A 19,120-nucleotide genomic window follows, 5' to 3' on the forward strand; every position below is an offset into this window, starting at 1 on the left:
ATAAGGAGAGTAGCAATACCAGTGGGGGAAGGGGAAGGTGGGGTAGAAAGGGGAAACTGATCACAATGATCTACATATAACCCCCTCCCTGGGGGACTGACAACAGAAAAGTAGGTGAATGGAGACATCGGACAGGGTAAGACAAGAAGAAATAAGAATTTATAAATTATCAAGGGTTTGTTAGGGAGGGAGGGTGAGGGAGGGAGGGAAAAAATGAGAAGCTGATACCAAGGGCTCAAGAAAGAAAGAAAATGTTTTGAGCATGATGATGGCAACAGATGTACAAATGTGCTTGACATAATGGATGGGTGGATGGTGATAAGAGTGGTACAAGGCCCCAATAAAATGATTTTAAGAAAATCTTAATCGTGTGAAAATGAGAAAAAAAAAGTTATATAATCATTAGGAAGTATTGCCCTATGGATAACTATTAGAAAGCACTTTCTTTGGAAAATATTCCCTACTGCAAGGCTACTCCTCCTCCAAACAAGAATAGGACAGTATATCAAACAATTCTACAAAGAGAATACGTTATAGGCTACCGTTTATCTTTGAGGCTCTTGCAGAATTGTAGTCTACCCTTCCTGTGATGTGTGTGGTTACCTGCAATCAAGGAGGTTTGCACGTCCCTAAGCACATCTGTGCCTTGGTCAGAAATAAAGACATGGGCTCTCTTCTCCCTCCTCCTCTTGCTCTCTGCGTGGACCTGGCTGCTGAGATTATGGCCATCCTGGAGCTTGTTGAAGCAGGTTTGGCATTAGCACTCTTTGGAGGAAGCCAGAAATATTCAGATGACAAAAACAGAGTTCCAGTTTGAGAAGACTCACACATCCTTGTTATTGGAAATCCAGGCTTGGGAAAGAGTCAGATGCTACAAGCAGCATGCAATATTGCCCCACGTGGCATATTTGTGTGTGGTCATACCACTGCCACCTCCAGTCTGACGGTCACTCTTTCAAAAGATAGTTCCTCTGGAGATTTTACGTTGGCGGCTGGTGCCCTGGTACTTGGTGATCAAGGCCTTTAGAGTCTGAGACTAATTGTTTTCCCTTAGCGAATGAATATTATTGAAAGTATTGCTTTGGGCTTGAAGGGAAACAAGCAGCCACCCAGCAGAGAAGCAACAAGCCCACATGAAAGCAGCACACCAGCCTGTGCCATCATGAGGTGTTGAAAGGGTTCGGTAACAGGCACCAGAATGAGGGGGGTCAGAGCAGAGCCCCAAAACCCATCTGTTGACAATAGGACATCCACTCACAGAAGGGTCACAAGGAATGATGAGTCAACCAGTGAAGCACACAATCTTCCTCTGGTTCTTTGAGGCTTCCTCACCCCCCACCATCATGACCCCGTCGTCCCTTTCAGTTCGGGCTGATACCAAGAGCTCAAATAGAAAGTAAATGTTTAGAAAATAATGGCAACATATGTACAGATATGCTTAATAAAACTGATGTATGGAATGTTATAAGAGCTGTAAGAGCCCCCAATAAAATGATTTTTTTTAAAAAAGTATTGCTTTGGGGCCTAACCACCATTGTTTTTTGAAGTAGCTTTGTTCTATTGCCCAAGTTTCATTCATTTTATAGGTAAACCTTCCCATGTTTTAACAAAAACCTTTCACATTCTTCTCATTAATATTTTCATATATCTTTAGACTGAGTAAATGATAATCATTATAATAGTTTTTATTACGATTATCAACTAACTATTAAAAGAAGGCTATTTCTAATATGAGTTCTCACAAAGGTAATATGCTGCCCTGGTGCATATCATGTATATACACACAAATCATGTATATAAGTAGGATATATTCAATGGACGTATTTGTACTCTTACTGCAAAAATTTTAACCTAACTCAAGGCTAACTAGGTTTTAACGTGATCTCATTTGATACTTATCCTCATAGTACAATCACTGAAGACTGGGGGTGCTTTACTGAAGTGAAGAAATTAAATGGTGCCCAGCTATCATAAAATATGGTAAGAGTAGTGATACCAGGAGGGGAAAAGGAAGGTGGGGGGAGAAAGAGGGAACCTATCACAATGATCTACATATAACCCCCTCCCGGGCGGACGGACAACAAAAAAGTGGGTGAAGAGAGACATCGATCAGTGTAAGACATGAAAAAATGATAACTTATAAATTATCAAGGGTTCATTGAGGGAGGGAGCAGGGGAAATGAGGAGCTGATACCAAGGGCTCAAGTAGAAAGAAAATGTTTTGAAAATGATGGCCACAAATGTACTTGACATAATGGATGGATATATGGATTGTGATAAGAGATGTACAAGCCCCAAATAAAATGATTAAAAAAATAAAAAAAAAGAATTGTAGTCTAATGCTGGAACAAGTACTTTTGAGAAAAAAATTTTTAAACTAAGTTTATCACTTTCCTTTGAGTATGTTTACTCATTTTTGCAGGGTATCAGGGTCGTTTTGGGAATTCACTTCTGTTAAGTCAGTCTCAATGTTAAAGAAGATAAACATGACAGACATATCTGAAATCTAGTATAAAAACTCACAGGAGAAAGGTCACTCTAAAATGACCCTTTTCTTTTAGCGATGCATTAAACTTTACATTTTATTAACTAAGAAATGAAGAAAAAAAAAAAACGAGGAAGGTTATTGAAAGATTTTATAATAGAAATAGTGAAACTATCAAAATTTTATCATTTAAGCTATATAATGTTGAGTGCACGGAGTATAATCAGTCCCAGACTCCATGAAATAAAATATCATAAAAGAGCAGTAATATTAAATATTTGCAGAATCTGTAACTTCAAGGTAATTTTTTTGAGTCCAGGATTGATAAAGTTACTAATTTTAGAATCGATTCCTCTGTTTTCATTAGTTTTTAATATTTTTCAATGTGAAGAAACACCAGATTCTTATTTATACAAGTGGAAATCAGTTGCCCCAAATGATTTCTGAGGAGAAAAGCTGCTTTTCATTTCCATAAACGATTGAGATCACTTGGGTCAATAAGAGAGTGACATGGAATAATGGGTATAAAATAGTGATGTTCAACGCTTGCATATCCACCCTAAGGAAAAAGCATGCTTTATATTACCACCTCACATTCCCTCCAAAACAAACATTTCATAAAACATCTATGTAAGCCACTCTGAGGAGCCGTGGTGGCGGTGGGTTATGTGTGGGCTGCTAACCGCAGCATTGAGTCCTTAAACCCCACAAGGGGAGTTCTACCCTGTGCTATTGGGTTGATTTGTCACTATGAACTGGAATCAACTTGATAGCAGTGAATCTGGTTAGGTTTTGGATCATACCTTAAAACAATTTTTTTAACCCGCCAAATTATTTTCTGAAACCTACTAAAAGAGCTCATAACCCCCATTTTGAGAAACCATTTCATGAAAGAGTACAGGTGTTGGACAGAAGCTCTTGAGCAACAGCTCAGGGTGAGTGCAAGCTCTCAGATAAAGCACTGAAGTAACTCAAGAAAGAGTATTTAAGAACCCTGGTTAAAAACTGAACTTGAATCACTGTATACATTTTACATTCAAATCATTGAAGCTGCATGCTTTTCTCTAATAGAAGAAAGGCAACCATCATTCACAATGGACTTTACAGAGCTTTCGTCTGCCTTCACCTGTCCTTACACTACGCTGGTCCACAGCCAGGCACCTGCTAGGTAGGATTTGGGGCAAGGGAGGACTGGAGGATCTCAATAAAGCATGAGCTCTTCTGGAAAGTGACCACTGTGAGCCACAGAAAGGAAATCTCCTTGCTAGGCTGCACACAGGGAGTTTATGGTTCTCAATCAGTTCAATTTCATATGAAAAGCATGTCTAATTAGAAATACATTTAATTAAATGCACAATGCTTACTTTTCATTGTTTCTAAATGGGTGCTGCAGCAGAATGAAACGCTTAATGGTACTGTTTTGTGTGTGTGTGTGTGTGTGTGTGTGTGTGTGTACACATGCTTTTCCAGAATACTCTTTCATAACAAGAACAATGCTTTGCCCTCCTAGGGAAGAACTATATGACCCAGAGAGAAGTATGCATGTTCAGAATTCTTTCCTGAACATATTATTGGTTGGCTGGATTTAGTCCATCTTTAATATCCATAAACTATGATGGAGGAAAGCTTTCAGGACCTTCAGTTGCTGATGGGCACGACTCAAAATGAAAAGAAAAGCTGCAAACAGCCCTCAGTAATGGAACACTAAGTCTACAAAGCATAAGTTTAGGGAAAGTACACGTTGTTAAAGATGAAATAGTATGCATAAAGTTCAATATCCTGCACATTAAAACTCCAAACTGTCTGCCATTAAGTCAATCCCAACTTATAGTAAACCTAGAAGATAGGGTAGAACTACCCCTTTGGGTTTCGGGAACCTTGAATCTTAATAGCAGTACACAGTCTCATCTTTCTCCTGGGGAGCAGATGGTGAGTTCAAACCATTGACCTTGTGGTTAAAAGCTCAGGGCTCCTTATCGAAGGCATTTGTGTGCTGAAATAGACTTGTACTGGTCATTTGGAATTAGACACTCATGCTGGGAGTAAGAAATTAAAGAGGACTAGCATGATATTCAATATCAAAAATAACAATTCAATACCTATCCTGAAACACAATGCTGTTCATAGGCCTACAATTCTGGAGGAGTCCTGGGGGCATCCTGGGTTAATCATTGGGCCGCTAATCACAAGGTCAGCAGTTTGAAACCGCCATCTCTAGGAGGAAGATGAAGCTTTCTATTCTTATTAACATTTACAGTTTCTCAAGGGACTCGAACAGCTTTACTTATCAATAAAGTAAAGACAGATTACTTATCAGAGATTTTGTAAACTTGATTATGGTGGATCGAATACTAATATGGTATAATACTTGGTCAGTTGACCTCCCTCTTGACCCAACTTGAATTTGCTCTAGGCTCAAGTATTTCTGGCTCATTCCACAAGAGAAATTTCTTCTCTGGCTTATAAAATATTGTTGGTGGTCTTTTCTTTCTTACTCTTTATTTTTATCTTTACACTATTATTTTATTCTTTGTTTCATTTTTTATTATTTCTGTTAGCTTTCCCAGTTTATGAAGCACAGGAGTTGATACAGAAACAAAGTAATGCAATGGTTTATTGTGAAGGGAGCTGGTGGTGGTGAGGGGCTCTGGGGAGTAAACCATGAATGCAGCAGCCGGGAGGGCATTAGAACTGGTTGTGACAATGTATATACAACTCTTTTAAAAAGCTAACTATGAAGTGTATGGTATGTGAATATTATATAAAGGAAAAAGAGAGCACAACCAAACTTGACTGATGATTACCAAGAGTGAAGGAAGAGGAGTTTGTGCAGAGGCGGCATTGGATTTACCGTATATACTCGATCATAAGCCAACCCGAGTATCAGCCAGGCACCTACTTTTTCCACAAACACTGCATTGAAAATGCGCTGAAAAACTCAACTTATAGACGAGTCTGTACAGTATGTTAATTTGGAAATAACTTGGAAAAGGATATAAAAAAGTCGTTGTACAACACCAAGAGTATAATCAATGGCATGAATAAACCACGTAGAAATTGTTGAATTAGAATGTTTTGTTGTGTCTATTATTGCCACAATTAAAATGATAACTTAACTAAAAATTATAATTAAAAAATAATTTAGGAAAATTAAAAAAGAAAGAAAAATTTCACTCTGCTACAGTTTGTTAGGAATAAACCCATGTATGTATAAACTGAATTACAGTCTCAAAAATCCCAGAGGCAGTTCTACTCTGTCCAATAGGATCTCTGTGAGTCAGAATTGGCTGGTTGGCAGTGAGTTTTTTCTGTTGGGAAACCAGTGAACATGATTAGTATTTAAATTTATGCACCACCCACTGATGCTAAAGAGAAAGAAACTGAGGATTTCTACCAACTTGAAGTTGACCAAACACATAATCAACATGCAATGATAACAACTGATTAGAATGCAAAAGGAGGATCGGGAGTTGGAAAACAGAATCGTGGTGACAGACATGAAACTGGTGACCAATCTGCACGATAGAACTGTGTAGGATCAATGATCCTTTCATGGCAAATACCTTTTTTCAACACTATAAGTGGACCTCACCAGATGTAACACACAGGAAAAAAACCTGACTACATTTTCAACACCATTGAGTATAAGGAGTAAGAAAGTATTCCAAAGTTGATTGTGGTGAAGACTGCAGCTTTATTAATAAGACTGAATTACTAAATGGTATGTTAATTATATAAAGCTAACTTTGACAAAAAGACTACATCTGTGGAAGGAGACAATAGAGAAACTCAGTATCATTAGTCATAACAAGGTCAGGGGCTGACTGTGGAACAGATTGCCAATGGCTCATATGCAAATTCATATGGAAGATACATAAAACTAAAACAAGCCTGCATGATCCAAAGTATGACCTTGAGTATATCCCACTTGAATTTGGAGACCATCTTAAGAATAGATTTAATGCAAAGAAGACTAATGACTACACATCAAATGAATTGTGTGGTAATACAGACAGCATCACAAGGAAAGCAAAAGATCACTTAAAAGACGGGAAATAAGAACTAAAAGTCCTCACATTTGGGTCAATAAGCAACAGCATGATAAATGAGAAAATACTTATTGACAAAATGGTCGTTTTACTTGCATCCACAATCAATACCCACGGAAACAACCGTGAAGAAAGCAAACAATGGATTGTATTGCACAAATCTGCTGCCAAGGACCTCTCTAAAGTGTTACAAAGCGAAGGGGTCAGTTTGCGGACTAAGGTGTGCCTGAGACACATAGTATTTTCAATCACCTCATATCCCTCCAGATGCCACAACTGGGCAATGAATTTTAAAAAAAAGAACTGAAGACTACGAATAATGCTGTTTGTGAGAAATATTATCTATATGTAAATACACATATATGTATATGTACATGAAGAACAAGTATATCTGTCTTGGCAGAAGTAGACTCAGAATGCTACTTAGAAGAGAGGATGGAGAGGCTTGTCTCACATGCTCTGGGCAGGTTATTAGGAGGGATCTGACCCTGCAGATGGACACCAGGCTTAAAGTATCAGCCAAAAACAAGACCTTTAATGAGATAGATTGACCCAGTGGCTGCAACAATGGGCTCAAGCGTATAAAAAAGACAATAGCAATGGGGATATATTGCCAATCTAGTGAATTAATATGAAAATTACTCACACAGCTTAGTTGATGGTACCAACTTTCATTATCACTATTACAATATACTTGTTTCCTAAAATTATAGTGCTTTCCCCAGTCTGTTAACTTTTTTTCAAATGTAAGACACCACATTACACTTCCCTAAAGTCAGCTCATTTGCTCTCTCTCTCTGTGCCCTTCCCATATTAATGATTTTAATATTAACATTTAATATTATCAAAGTATTGTACATAAGTACCGTATGTAATCGTGTATAAGTAGTTTTTTAAAATCATTGAGGGCTCTTGCAACGCTTATCACAACCCATACATATATCCATTTTGTCAAGCACATTTGTTGCCATCATCATTCTCAAAACAGTTGCTTTCTCCTTGAGCCCTTGGCATAAGTTCATTTTTCCCCTCCCTCCCAAACCATTCCCCGCTCCCTCATGACTCTGATAACTTACAAGTCATTATTACTTTGTCACATCTTACATTGCCCAACGTCTCCCTTCACGCACTTTTCTGTTGTCCGTCCTCCAGAGAGGAGGTTATATGTAGATCCTGTTAACCGGTTCCCCCTTTCTACCCCACCTTCCCTCTACCCTCCCGGTACCACCATTCTTACCACTGGTCCTGAGGGGTTCATTTGTCCTGGATTCCCTGTGTTTCCAGTTCCTATCTGTACCAGTGTACATCCTCCAGTCCAGCTGGATTTGTAAGGTTGAATTGGGATCATGATAGTTGCAGGGAGGAAGCATTTAAGAACTAGAGAAAAATTGTATGTTTCATCGTTGCTACACTGCACCCTGACCAGCTTGTCTCCTTCCCCGCCCCTTCTGTAAAGGGATGTCCAGTTGCCCACAAATGGCCTTTGGGTCCCCACTCTGCACTCCCCCTCATTCACAATGATGTGATTTTTGTTCCTTGATGCTTGATACCTGATTCCTTCCACACCTCATGATCACACAGGCTGGTGTATTCTTCCATGTGGGCTTTGCTGCTTCTGAGCTAGATGGTTGCTTGTTTACCTTCAAGCCTTTGAGACCCCAGACCCTATTATCTTTTGATAGCCAGGCACTATCAGCTTTCTTCACCACACTTGCTTATGCCCCCATTTGTCCTCAGCAATCGTATCAGGAAGGCGAGCACACAATGATATGATTTTTCCTTCTTTGATGCCTGCTAAACTGAGTTTTCAGCACATTTTTAATGTAGTTTTTGTGGTAAAATTAGGTGCCTCAGCTGATATTTGGGTTGGCTTATCATCGAGTATATATGGTATACTGAGTCTCACTGCAATTCTTTCACAGATGAAGCAATTAAGGTACAAAAAGATAAGTAACTTGCTCATGCTCATTGTGTTGAAGTTAAGCAACACATGCTACTCAACTCAGTATCCTTGGCACCTAGCATGGCGTTTGGAACAGAGTAAATGTGTGTGCTTTGTTGTGCTAAATGTTTCATGAATAAGAACAGGGTACATCACTCTTGCCCAGAAACCAAAATATGCAGTCAGTTCTGGTCCCACAAGTCCCCAACTCGATGCCACGTTTGAGTGCTTGAGTACACAGTGTGGAGAGAATACATACTGCCAACTAACTGCAAGTGCGCCACATGAAGAAAGACAAGACTTCTGACCTGAGCATTCGGAAAACGGTGCGATTGTTCTTTCTCTTTCTTTCATCCAGTCTGGTCTCTAGGGTAGTGGTTCTCAACTCTCAACTAAGGGACAGTTTTGCTCTCCTGGGGACATATGGCAGTGTCTGGAGACAGTTTTTGAAATGAGTGGAGTGGGATGATTTGTTTCTAACAGCATCTAGTGATCAGAGGCCACGGATACTGCTAAACATCCTATAATGCACAAGACTGCTCCCCAAGCCCATGCACTTCCAAGGAAGAAATACCTGGTCCGAGCTATCACTGGTGCTGAGACTGAGAAACTCCACTCTGGGCTAAATAGCCACCACCTATGTATGATTTACTTGTAGGACTTTAAACAAGTGTAGCAAAGCTGCTGGGGGCCGGAGCAGCGGGGGGGTGGGGGTAGTCACTTTACAAGTGGAATGCACAGGCCAGCCCTGAGAGGACTATGGCGGATACCCGGTACAAACTATAACTTCTAACCTTTGCCCTCTTCCATCCAATAAACCCTCTGAACAATCAAATGAGGTACGAACCCAGTTGTGCCCAGAGAGGATTGTATGGGTGTGTTTTGGCCAGCATGTTCACTGACTGAGAGGTGCGTTTTTCTGAGAAGGCTTTAATGGGAGGGTGGTCAACAGGCATGACAGTTGGTACCCAGGCCAGATGGTAGGTTAACACTGCAGTCAGTAAGGCAGCAAAAAACCTTGGTAAAAAAAAAACAAAAAAAAAAAACGAGAGAAAACACAACCACATGAGTGCACATGCATTGCCCATGGACTTTGCATTCACCCCAACCCAAGTCCCCAGAGAGAGTTGAAACCTACTGATTTTTGTTGATCTGTTCTATCAGAAGAGTAAACTCCTTCAGGAAGCGTTGGCAGAGCTGGTTTTTCTCCAAAGTGCTGGACATCATAGTAAGCCATATGGGCTCTGCTATCCTTGGAACAGAATAGAGGTTGCAGATAGTCCCTCTGCACAGGAGGAGAAGGGGGACACAAAATTATCACAATGATTATTTTGGAAGACCCCTGCTTTAAAGAATACAAATGGAATAAAAAACCTGGATCTCTGTAGTGCCTAATTCAAGTAGTACATAAAATTAGTCCATAAACTACCACCCGCAGGACTGCTACCTATTTTGTAAATAAAGTTTTACTGGAACATGCCAAGCTTATTCAGTTACATGTTTGTGGCCTAAAGATGTTTCCTCACCACAAAGACAAAGGGGAGTAATTTCAACAGAGAAGCTAGAGCCTGCAAACCCTAAGAAGGTGCATTAACTAGAAAAGTATGCCAACTTCTGATATAAAATACTTCAATAACAATGTTTTCCCATGCCTTTTTTTTTTTATTTTATACCCATTTTTATAGTGAACACGTGGTGATGGGGTAAAGTTTATACTGCACTGAAAATATAACTAGAGGCAGTTCAAATCTCCGAATCCCTAGTTAACGCTTTGGCTCTCTGAGTCAAAACACTGAATTCCTTTAAGATTTAAAAAAAAAAAAAAAAAAAAAAACCCAAAGAGTTCTCATCACTAAGCAAATAGAGAACCTGACTAGTCCAGTTCTATCACTTCCCAGATTAAGAAACCGAGGCCTAAAAAAAAAAAAAAAAGAAACTGAGGCCTAGCGAGATGAAGTTACTTGAGCAAGACATAAATACTTAATGACAAGGTCAGGTTAGGAACGAGGTCACTCGATGCCTGGCAGGGAGAGAGGGCTCTGCTCTAAGGCACATGACTCACGAGGGCTGTTCCAGAGAGTAGCTGGGTTAGTTTAGGACCTCCACGGGGTGAGAGGCACTGTGCCTCTAGAAATCCAACACTACTTCTTCAAGACGGATGAACATAACCGGACTTGTTGTTTTAAATACATGTGTGAAAGAATTCCACTTCAGCAAAATACAAAGCATTTGCTGAGTTAAGTTGCAAAATCAAGGTACGGTTAATGGGACTGGGATTCATTTGCCAAGATTTAACTCTCTCTTAAGTGTTGCAATGAGAATAAGGCCTGTCTGTACATACAGCAAGGCTTTCTGGTTCTGAAGTTTCCAATTCCTGACTTGTAAAATTGAGGGGTATTTTCTTCCTTCAAATCATTTTATTGGGGGTTCATACAACTCTTACCACAATCCATCCAGTCAGCCATTGTTTCAAGCACACTTGTTCATTTGTTGCCATCATCATTCTCAAAGCAAAATTTTATATTTTCATCACACTAGAGAGAAGCTAACCCAAAAGCACAAACCCAGTCCTGTCCACAGCACTTTGGTAAGGTTCACTGATGACCAGACGGCCCTCAACCACGCAACCTCACAGTGTTTCTCCAACATCTGATGGAAGACATGACGGCCGCCAGGTGACGACAAATGCACCCGGAACATGTTGAGTATCTGACGCCAACCAAAATGCAGGAACTGGCTCTAAACAGCATGAGAGTTCACCGCCACACATGCCTTCAGTACCGCACAATGTCCTAGTATTCTTTTTCCCTTTAAAATCGTTTTACTGGGGGCTCATACAGCTCTTATCACAATCCATACATAGTGTCAGGCACATTTGTACATTTGTTGCCATCATCATTTTCAAAACATGTTCTTTCTACTTCAGCCCATGGTATCAGCCAAGATTTTCCCCTCCCTCACCCTTGATAATTTATAAATTATTTTGTCATGTCTTACACTGACCGAAGTCTCCCTTCACCCAATTCTCTGTTGTCTGTCCCCTGGGAGGGGGTTACATGTAGATCATTGTGATCGGTTCCCCCTTTCCCCACCACATTCCCATTCCCCTCCTGGTATCACTACTCTCATTATTGGTTCTGAGGGGTTTATCTGTCCTGGGTTCCGTGTTTCCAGCTCTGATCTGTGCCAGTGTTCATGCTCTGGTCTAGCTGGATTTGTAGGTAGAATTGGGGTCATAATAGTGGGGGGGGTGGGGGAGCATTTAGGAACTAGAGGAAAGTTGTATATTTCATCGGTGCTATACCGCACCCTGACCGACTCGTCTCTTCGTTGTGACCCTTCTGTAAGGGGGATGTCCAATTGTCAATAGATGGGCTTTGGGTCTCCACTCAGCACTACCTCCTCATTCAGTGATGTGTTTCTGTTTGGGGTAATGTTCTAGTATTCTAAGAACCGCTGTCTCCCCCCTCCACACACACACACACAGTAACCACTTGACTCATTAGCTTATGACACTTTGGAATGGGATGCCAAAGCCCTTTGAGAAACTGATTCCAGGAAATGGCAGTGCAATCTCAGTTCAGCATGTTGGAAAAGGATCCCACCTGCTACCCAGAGCATATCACCTTTCTCCCCCATAAGCTAGGAGCAAGGCCCTCGGAAACCAGTGTTCACAAGTACAAGTAAATCTAAATTATGGTGACATAGCATGGTGAGCACATAATCTAGTGTCCAAAGCAGGGCACTTTTGAGAGTGAAAGGGGGTACTAATGAGATGATCCAAGGACAACAAGTATAAACCAGGATTGCCCTAGCTAAGGGAATGTTTGTCTCCCCTTTATCTGTGCATTCCACAAGCCCCTCTGAACTCGGTTCCACATCTTTAAAATGGGCTTTATCGTGTTTCTCCTTAGAGTTTGTGAAGGTTCATTAGAGACACATGAACATTATTTATCCACATTCGTCAATATCAAGAATAGCAAGGCCATACTGAAGATAGCTAACCCACCCCAGAACCCACAGCCATGTTAATTATCACTTATTCTTATTATGTCGTCCTTTGCGCTATATGGTCACAGTTTCCATCCTAAAGAGCCATCAAAGTGACTAATGCTTGCCAGCCTCCCAAGTTCTGCCCAGCCACTCTTCCTGTGTCCCCTAGCTCCAAAGCTGTCACAGGGACTTGCCTGTGCATTTACTTCCCTTCGCGGATCTGCCCAGCTTCACCAACTTACCTGAACTCTCCCAGAGCTTCCATCAGACGGCTGACATAGAGCTGAACTCGGCGACTGGATTCTGCTATTTTCCTACAGGTTATCATGGCCTTCATTGAAGAGAAAACAAGCCAAATTACTGAGAAGACATTCCTTTTATCACTTATCTTTGGGGTCTGATGAATAAAAGGCAGTGGTCAATTATGGCCAATTAAAAGCACTCAAGCTAATAATGACTTAAGTCATCAGAAAATGGTCATTTTCTTTCCAAAGGGCAATCCAGGATCTGATATCTAACACCAGCGAGCCTAAGGGTGTATCACTGCTGTGCCTGATGGCGCGTCTCCAGGAAAGTGACCCGATGCTTAAGCACATAGCCTCTACCTTCTTCTGTACAAGCCCTAGCATGGCAGGCGACGCCTCCATGTGGATACTGGATTGCATCCTTAGTACCTTCTCAATCGCACTCTTCAGCCTGTTCATATGAGATTCAAACAGGGGGAAATGAGAAAAAAAGAAGTCCTGGAAGTTCCTCTGGGCTTCTTCTTTCTCACACAGGGAAAAGATGACGCTTATGGCAATTTTCTTCCTCCGAACTATGGCTGGATTGGAACTACAGGTTTCGTCGGCCAAGCTGAATGTTTCATCAGTTGACCTGGAAGAAAAGAGAAATTTGGAAATGTGTCATGCTTCACTGGGGTACAATGAAAATAAACGGTCGTGCCAAGGGGCAACATTCAGAAAGCTGATTAAGAAAACTCAGTCTTAAGGCCTTTTCTACTTTTGCCTCTCGTTCATTCCATTCTATAATCCTGTCATGAAAAAGAAGAACATCAGTTTGTCACAGTTTCATTCCAACAGGAAAAAAAACACACAGGACGATGACTCTCTCACTCTTTCCCCTGGGAGGATCTCACTGTCAGATCGGTGGTAGAGATAGGTGTAAAACCGCTGCTTGCCCCCTTTTTCAGCTGAGAGATGCCAATAGATAATACCATCCACCAGAAGAGAAATTATCCTAATGTGGTGGTGGTACTCTCTTCCCGGGAAGATCCTATTAGGCTACATCCGGTAAGGTCGGAACTCTAAATGCCAAGGGTTACTTTCCCAAGATTAATATTAAACTACTCGATGAAGTTACTCCTCTAAGTTCTCACTCAGCCCTGTGATTAGGCTCCACAGGAAGTCCTGCAAGGGCAAAGATCCTCCTCTCTTTTGTTTTACAGTCCAGTCCTCCAAAGCACTTGCAACTCTTTCACAAGAGCCTGCTTAAATAGTAAGAAGGCAAGGAAGCACAACTTTCTGAATATACACGCAGTTATATATACATACACACATACTTACTTATACACACACACACATATATTCAACTGGTCTTAAGAGGTAGTTGTTGTTGTGGTTAGGTGCTGCTGAGTGTGTTCCAACTCATAGTGACCCAATGTACAACAGAGGAAAACGCCGCCCAGGCCCCTGCCACCCTCCCAACTGCTCCCATGCTGGAGGTGCCCACCGGTACAGCCACAGTGTCACGCCATCTCCTTGAGGGCCTTCCTCTTTCCGCTGCCCCTCGATTTTACCAAGCATGGTGTCCTTCTCTAAGTATGGGTCTCTCCTTACATGTTCAAAGTATGGAGGACGCAGTCTCACCATCCTTGCCTCTAAGAAGCACTCGGCTTGAGCTTCTTCTAAGACAAATCTGTTTGTTCTTCTGGGAGTCCACGGTACTTTCAGTATTTCACCAGCACCATAATTCAAATACATCAATTCTTCTTCTGTCTTCTTTATCCCATGTCCAATTTTCAAATCCATAGAAGGGGTAAGCATCACAAATAGAGCCTAACCACATGGGTATCCCACTCCCTTATTTAACTACTCTGAAAGGCTGGCATAGCTGCCGCACAGCTACTAACTAACTTGAAAGAATTGGATCTTCTACAAAGACACCATAAAGCAAAAGACACAGCAGGGACGGCTGTAAAAAAAAAAGGGTATATTACAATGAACTACCAGGTTTTTTTCTGAGCAGTCTCTACACCCTAATCTTCTGTCCCGTCCCCCCCCTTCTCTTTTACTAGTCTCAGTTGCATGCAATGTTCTCTTCTCTTTTCCAAATACCTTGGCCTTGTTTTCTTGCACCAGTTTATTTGTTTCCATATCAAAATTCTTACAAGTTGAGATTACAATAGTCAGTACCTTCTTTGCAAACCTTTCCACCTTTTCTGGCATCTTCCTTCTCCCTCATTTTGCAAAAGTAAAATGACTGTTTTAGCCCATTCCTTTTCAGGCCAACCAGGATTTCAATAATCAAATTGTCCAAACACTGAACCCTACACGTCGCTTTACACATCTTCTCAACCCTTTAAAACACACACCCTCTCTCTCTCCGCTGTTTCTGTCTGCCTGTCTCTGTTCGTTGACACATGAAACACAGGAGAGAGTGCCACCTACTGCACGTCTGAAAGCTGAGAGCTACAATGTGTTTGCAAGCTCGGATCGCGCTGGATTTCTCTAGCAAAATCTAAAGTAACTGAGCTTCCTTATGTAGTCTTGGACAGTATGCAAACTGGATCAAGTTTTATGGTGTAACTACATATTTTAAATTACTAGCACAATAAAAGGATGCTTTTGCATATTTAGAAAAGTACTCTCCCTAACATCAGAAATACTTCATCATATCTTCACCACCAAGTCACAGGAAAGATACACAGACCATGCTACACATGTGGCTAGGGGCATTCATCAACTTGCCTTGGGAACGGAAAGGTTCACAGTGACAGTGCTAAAGGGAGAACTCGGGGGTTTCTTTCTTTTGGCTTCATCCGCCCTGGTGGTGTGGTGAGGACAAGCTGGGATGCTTAAAGGCAGCGTCAGTAGTTTGAAACCAATAGCCCTCTCTGACAGAAAGAAAAGGCTTTCTACTCCCGTAAAGAGTTAGTCTTAGAAACCCATAGGGGTCGTTTCACCCCACCCCAAGGGTCGCTATGAGTTGAAATGAGTCGATGGCAGTGAGTTGACTTTTTTTGGAGGGAGAGAGGTGGGGGGGTATGAGTTTAGGCCCTTTCTTGGGCACCGGAAGCGATCAGGGACTCTGACCCCATGTCTAATCATGCTCATGACATCAGAAGCATTGTGCCAGTGGATGCACTTACAAGAAATAGCTGAGAGCAATCACAGTAGCTGACAGGTATTCATATTCAAGTGTGGGAGGACCACAGCTATGTATTTACATTTTTTCCTTATGAAGAAACCAACTAGAATTTTGTTGACATCTAAGAATAAATATGTAATGTGAGTACATTTTGAGATCGTAAACATAGTAATAACTAATTATTCAGGGATAGCTGTCATCAATATCAACACTACTCAGTCGAACAGCTGTTTATGACAACTTTTAACTTATGTCAGAAGTGTTTTAGCTTGAGGAGCGCTGGTGGTATAGTGTTTACAAAACTGTAGTTATGTTTTAGAGTCAGTTGTGTCCGTAGTTATGTATTAGAATGCTCCTTAGGAGCTAAGAAGGTGAGGATATCGCTCACACACTTAGGTCACATTATCAGGGGAGACCAGTCCCTGGAGACGGACATCATGCGTGGTCAAGTAGAAAGGTAGAGAAAGGAGAAGGCCCTCCATGAGATGGACTGACACAGTGACTTGCACAATGGGCTCAAACATAACAACTGTGAGGATGGCGTGTTTGTTCTGTTGTGCATACAGTTATGAGTCAGAACTGCCTCCATAGCACCTAACATGTATTACACATTGGTCCACAGGAAACTGCCATTTTTTGCAGGCCAAAAAATATACATACCATGAGCAACTTTTTATGCTCAATTCAACTGCGTACTTTAATTTAAAAGCCTTTCTGAGACATTATACATCCCCTTTCTTTTATAACAGTCCAAGAACTTCACTAGGTGATGAAATCTGCAGTTTGCACTACACTGATGTGCCTGGGTGACACTGGCGATTTGTGATCAGCTACTAACTGAGATTGGTGATCTGAACCCACCCAGCAGCCCACAGAAGAAAGTCCCAGCAAACTGCTGCTGAAGAGATAAGCCACTGTGTCAATTCCACACAGCAGGGCCCTAGAGGACACAGCAGAATGTATTACAGACAGAAATTCCTTAGAGTTTCTGAGACTCTAAATCTTTATAGGAGCAAATAGCAGAGTGGTAGAGTGGCTGATGGTTTTGAACTGCCAACCTAGTAGTTTCAAGTGGCTCAACCCACTGTACTACCAGGTCTCCTTCTGTAAGGATCCCAGGCTATTAAAACCAAATGTGATGTGTAGACATGAGATAACAACGGATTTGGATTGGAGGGTTTCTCTGCCACCACAGCACCAACTAGCACATGGCAGAGTGCTACTCCCTGTCCAGTAACCAAGGGTCACCCCTGACACAGCAGGGGCTGAAGGCATGGGGGCCAGTGGGGAAACGGCTGCGAAGGATTTTTAATATTATCCCTGACCTCGGCTCTAACTCTCATAGGAAGACAGTATTTTGATTGCTGTGAGCCTTCTCTCAAAGCCAGGGGCAATCATATTTTTTTTGTAACCAGTGTTCTCAAGTTTCCAGAATAAGGAACTAATTTTCACATCCATACACCTGCCAAAGGGATAGCCCAACTGCAACATCCTTTACATAATCTTCAAAAGGACAGATCCATTGGAAGTATTTGGTGCGCTTGCCTTCTCAGAGCTAATTGACTAGGGCTGCACTGGAGCTGGTTTCCTGGGCAGACCGCCTGTGCACCCTGGACAAATGCTCCACGGCTGCCTGCCATCGTCAAGTGCTTCATGAGTCCGTCTTTGAACATGTGTGTCAGTGCAGCTCGAAGGAGCGTGGAGGGAAAAGCAGAGATTCTAGGCGGCAGAGCAGCAGGGGCAAGCTCAAGCCCATGGGCATGGCATACAGCCCAGACACCAAGGAATTGGCATGGTGGCCAGGCACACGTGTGCACGCCTGGGGCTGTCCAGGGTACCATGGGACATTACTGAAGACAAGCTGGAGACCTGCACTCAGACTGGTGTCTGTGGCAGCAGCATCAGGGCCAAGAGAGGAGGGGAGGGGGGTTGGGGGACGGGTGCTCACGTGACACTGGGACCTGAGGTGGGAGGTCGACGTCTTCCCTACGGAAATTGCAAAATATTAACTCTGCAACCTGCACACAGGGATAGTAAATGATGATGACATGAAAGTCTACATCTGGACATTTCTATAAAGTAGCTATTAAAATTCCTCCCAGAGTTTATACTCTCCAGTGAGGAAAACTGCTATAAACTACAAAGCAAATATCTACAGACACAGAAACACAGAGAAATCAAGTGCACTGGGAAGAAAATAAGCACACACTATTTTCACATGAAGCATTAGGAAAGAAAACAAATTATTAATGGGGAAGAGAATTTTAAGATTAATTTTTTTTCTTAAAGTTGAAGAGGTGGTGATAGAATGTATTTTTTTTTTAAAAACATGCAGCTTGAATTATATAAAGTTCATGAAGAAAGTTTCAGTTTCTTGTAAACCTCCACAGGAAATATCAAAAGAAGCATTAAAATAAGATCCATAAATTTACATTTAAACCTCCTCCCAGAAGAATCTAATTCAAAGGACGGCATTGAATCTGCACCTCAGGGAGAGGGATATGTCTGATCAGAGCACACAGGAGCAGATGACGGAGGAGGAGGAGAGACTGGAGCACATCCTGGCCCACCAGGCATTGAGGACAATGACCCCAATTAGAGCAGCCAGTCCACAGAGAGGACTACATGGCCAGCCCCACTATTAGACATGATGCCCCTCACTGACCCGTGGCCCTGTGGGGGATAGCACCGTAGACACAGTGTGGGAATCACGCCCATCTGATCCTGCCACACTGAGGCAAAGCACTGAAGGGAGCAGTGGAACAGCAAGGGAATGGAGCAGCAAGGTCCCCAGGGAATGCTGAAGTCAGACTTTTAGGCCAGGGCATGATGCCCCAACAGACTGGACTGGAGAGCACTCCTAGGAGCCAACAAACGATCCTTGAACTAACTACAAGCTTTCTTTCTTGTTGTGTTTTGCTTTTTGTCAGTGGTTTGTTGTTGTTTTGCTGTATATTGTTGCTTGGTTTTGCTCTGTCTTGTTTTTGTGCATGCTGTTATCTCTGCAGGTCTGTTTAGGTAGGACAGGCTGGATGAACAATCTGGAGGAGAAAACAATGGGACTGCCAGTTCCTGGGGACATGGGAGAGGGGGAGGCGGAGGGGAAAGGAAGTGGTGTTAACAAACCCAGGGACAACGGAACAACAAGTGATCCAAATTGGTGGTGAGGTGGGTGTGGGAGGCCTGGTAGAGCATGATCAAGGGTAATGTAACAAAGAAGAATTGCTGAAACCCTGGTGGGGACTGAGCATGATAGTGGGACAGGAGGAAAGTCAAGGGAAA

At 42.0% G+C, this 19,120-nt stretch overlaps 1 protein-coding gene across 4 annotated transcripts in view; it reads right to left on the reverse strand.

The window, feature by feature from the left end:
• Positions 1–19,120, reverse strand: part of FNIP2 (folliculin interacting protein 2) — a 112,668-nt gene that overhangs the window by 42,507 nt on the left and 51,041 nt on the right. For all 4 annotated transcript variants that reach the window (XM_004708740.2, XM_030887169.2, XM_045295737.1 and 1 more), the window contains 4 exons: positions 13,144–13,345; positions 12,712–12,800; positions 9,615–9,761; positions 9,324–9,493 (listed from right to left, as the gene is read on the reverse strand). In XM_004708740.2, the coding sequence (XP_004708797.1) occupies positions 9,324–9,493; positions 9,615–9,761; positions 12,712–12,800; positions 13,144–13,345 (608 nt within the window). The remainder of the gene's footprint in view (positions 1–9,323; positions 9,494–9,614; positions 9,762–12,711; positions 12,801–13,143; positions 13,346–19,120) is intronic.

This window comes from Echinops telfairi, unplaced genomic scaffold (assembly GCF_000313985.2).
Source record: "Echinops telfairi isolate 266 unplaced genomic scaffold, ASM31398v2 ScPeMD7_5868;HRSCAF=6743_0, whole genome shotgun sequence".
Taxonomy (NCBI): domain Eukaryota; kingdom Metazoa; phylum Chordata; class Mammalia; order Afrosoricida; family Tenrecidae; genus Echinops; species Echinops telfairi.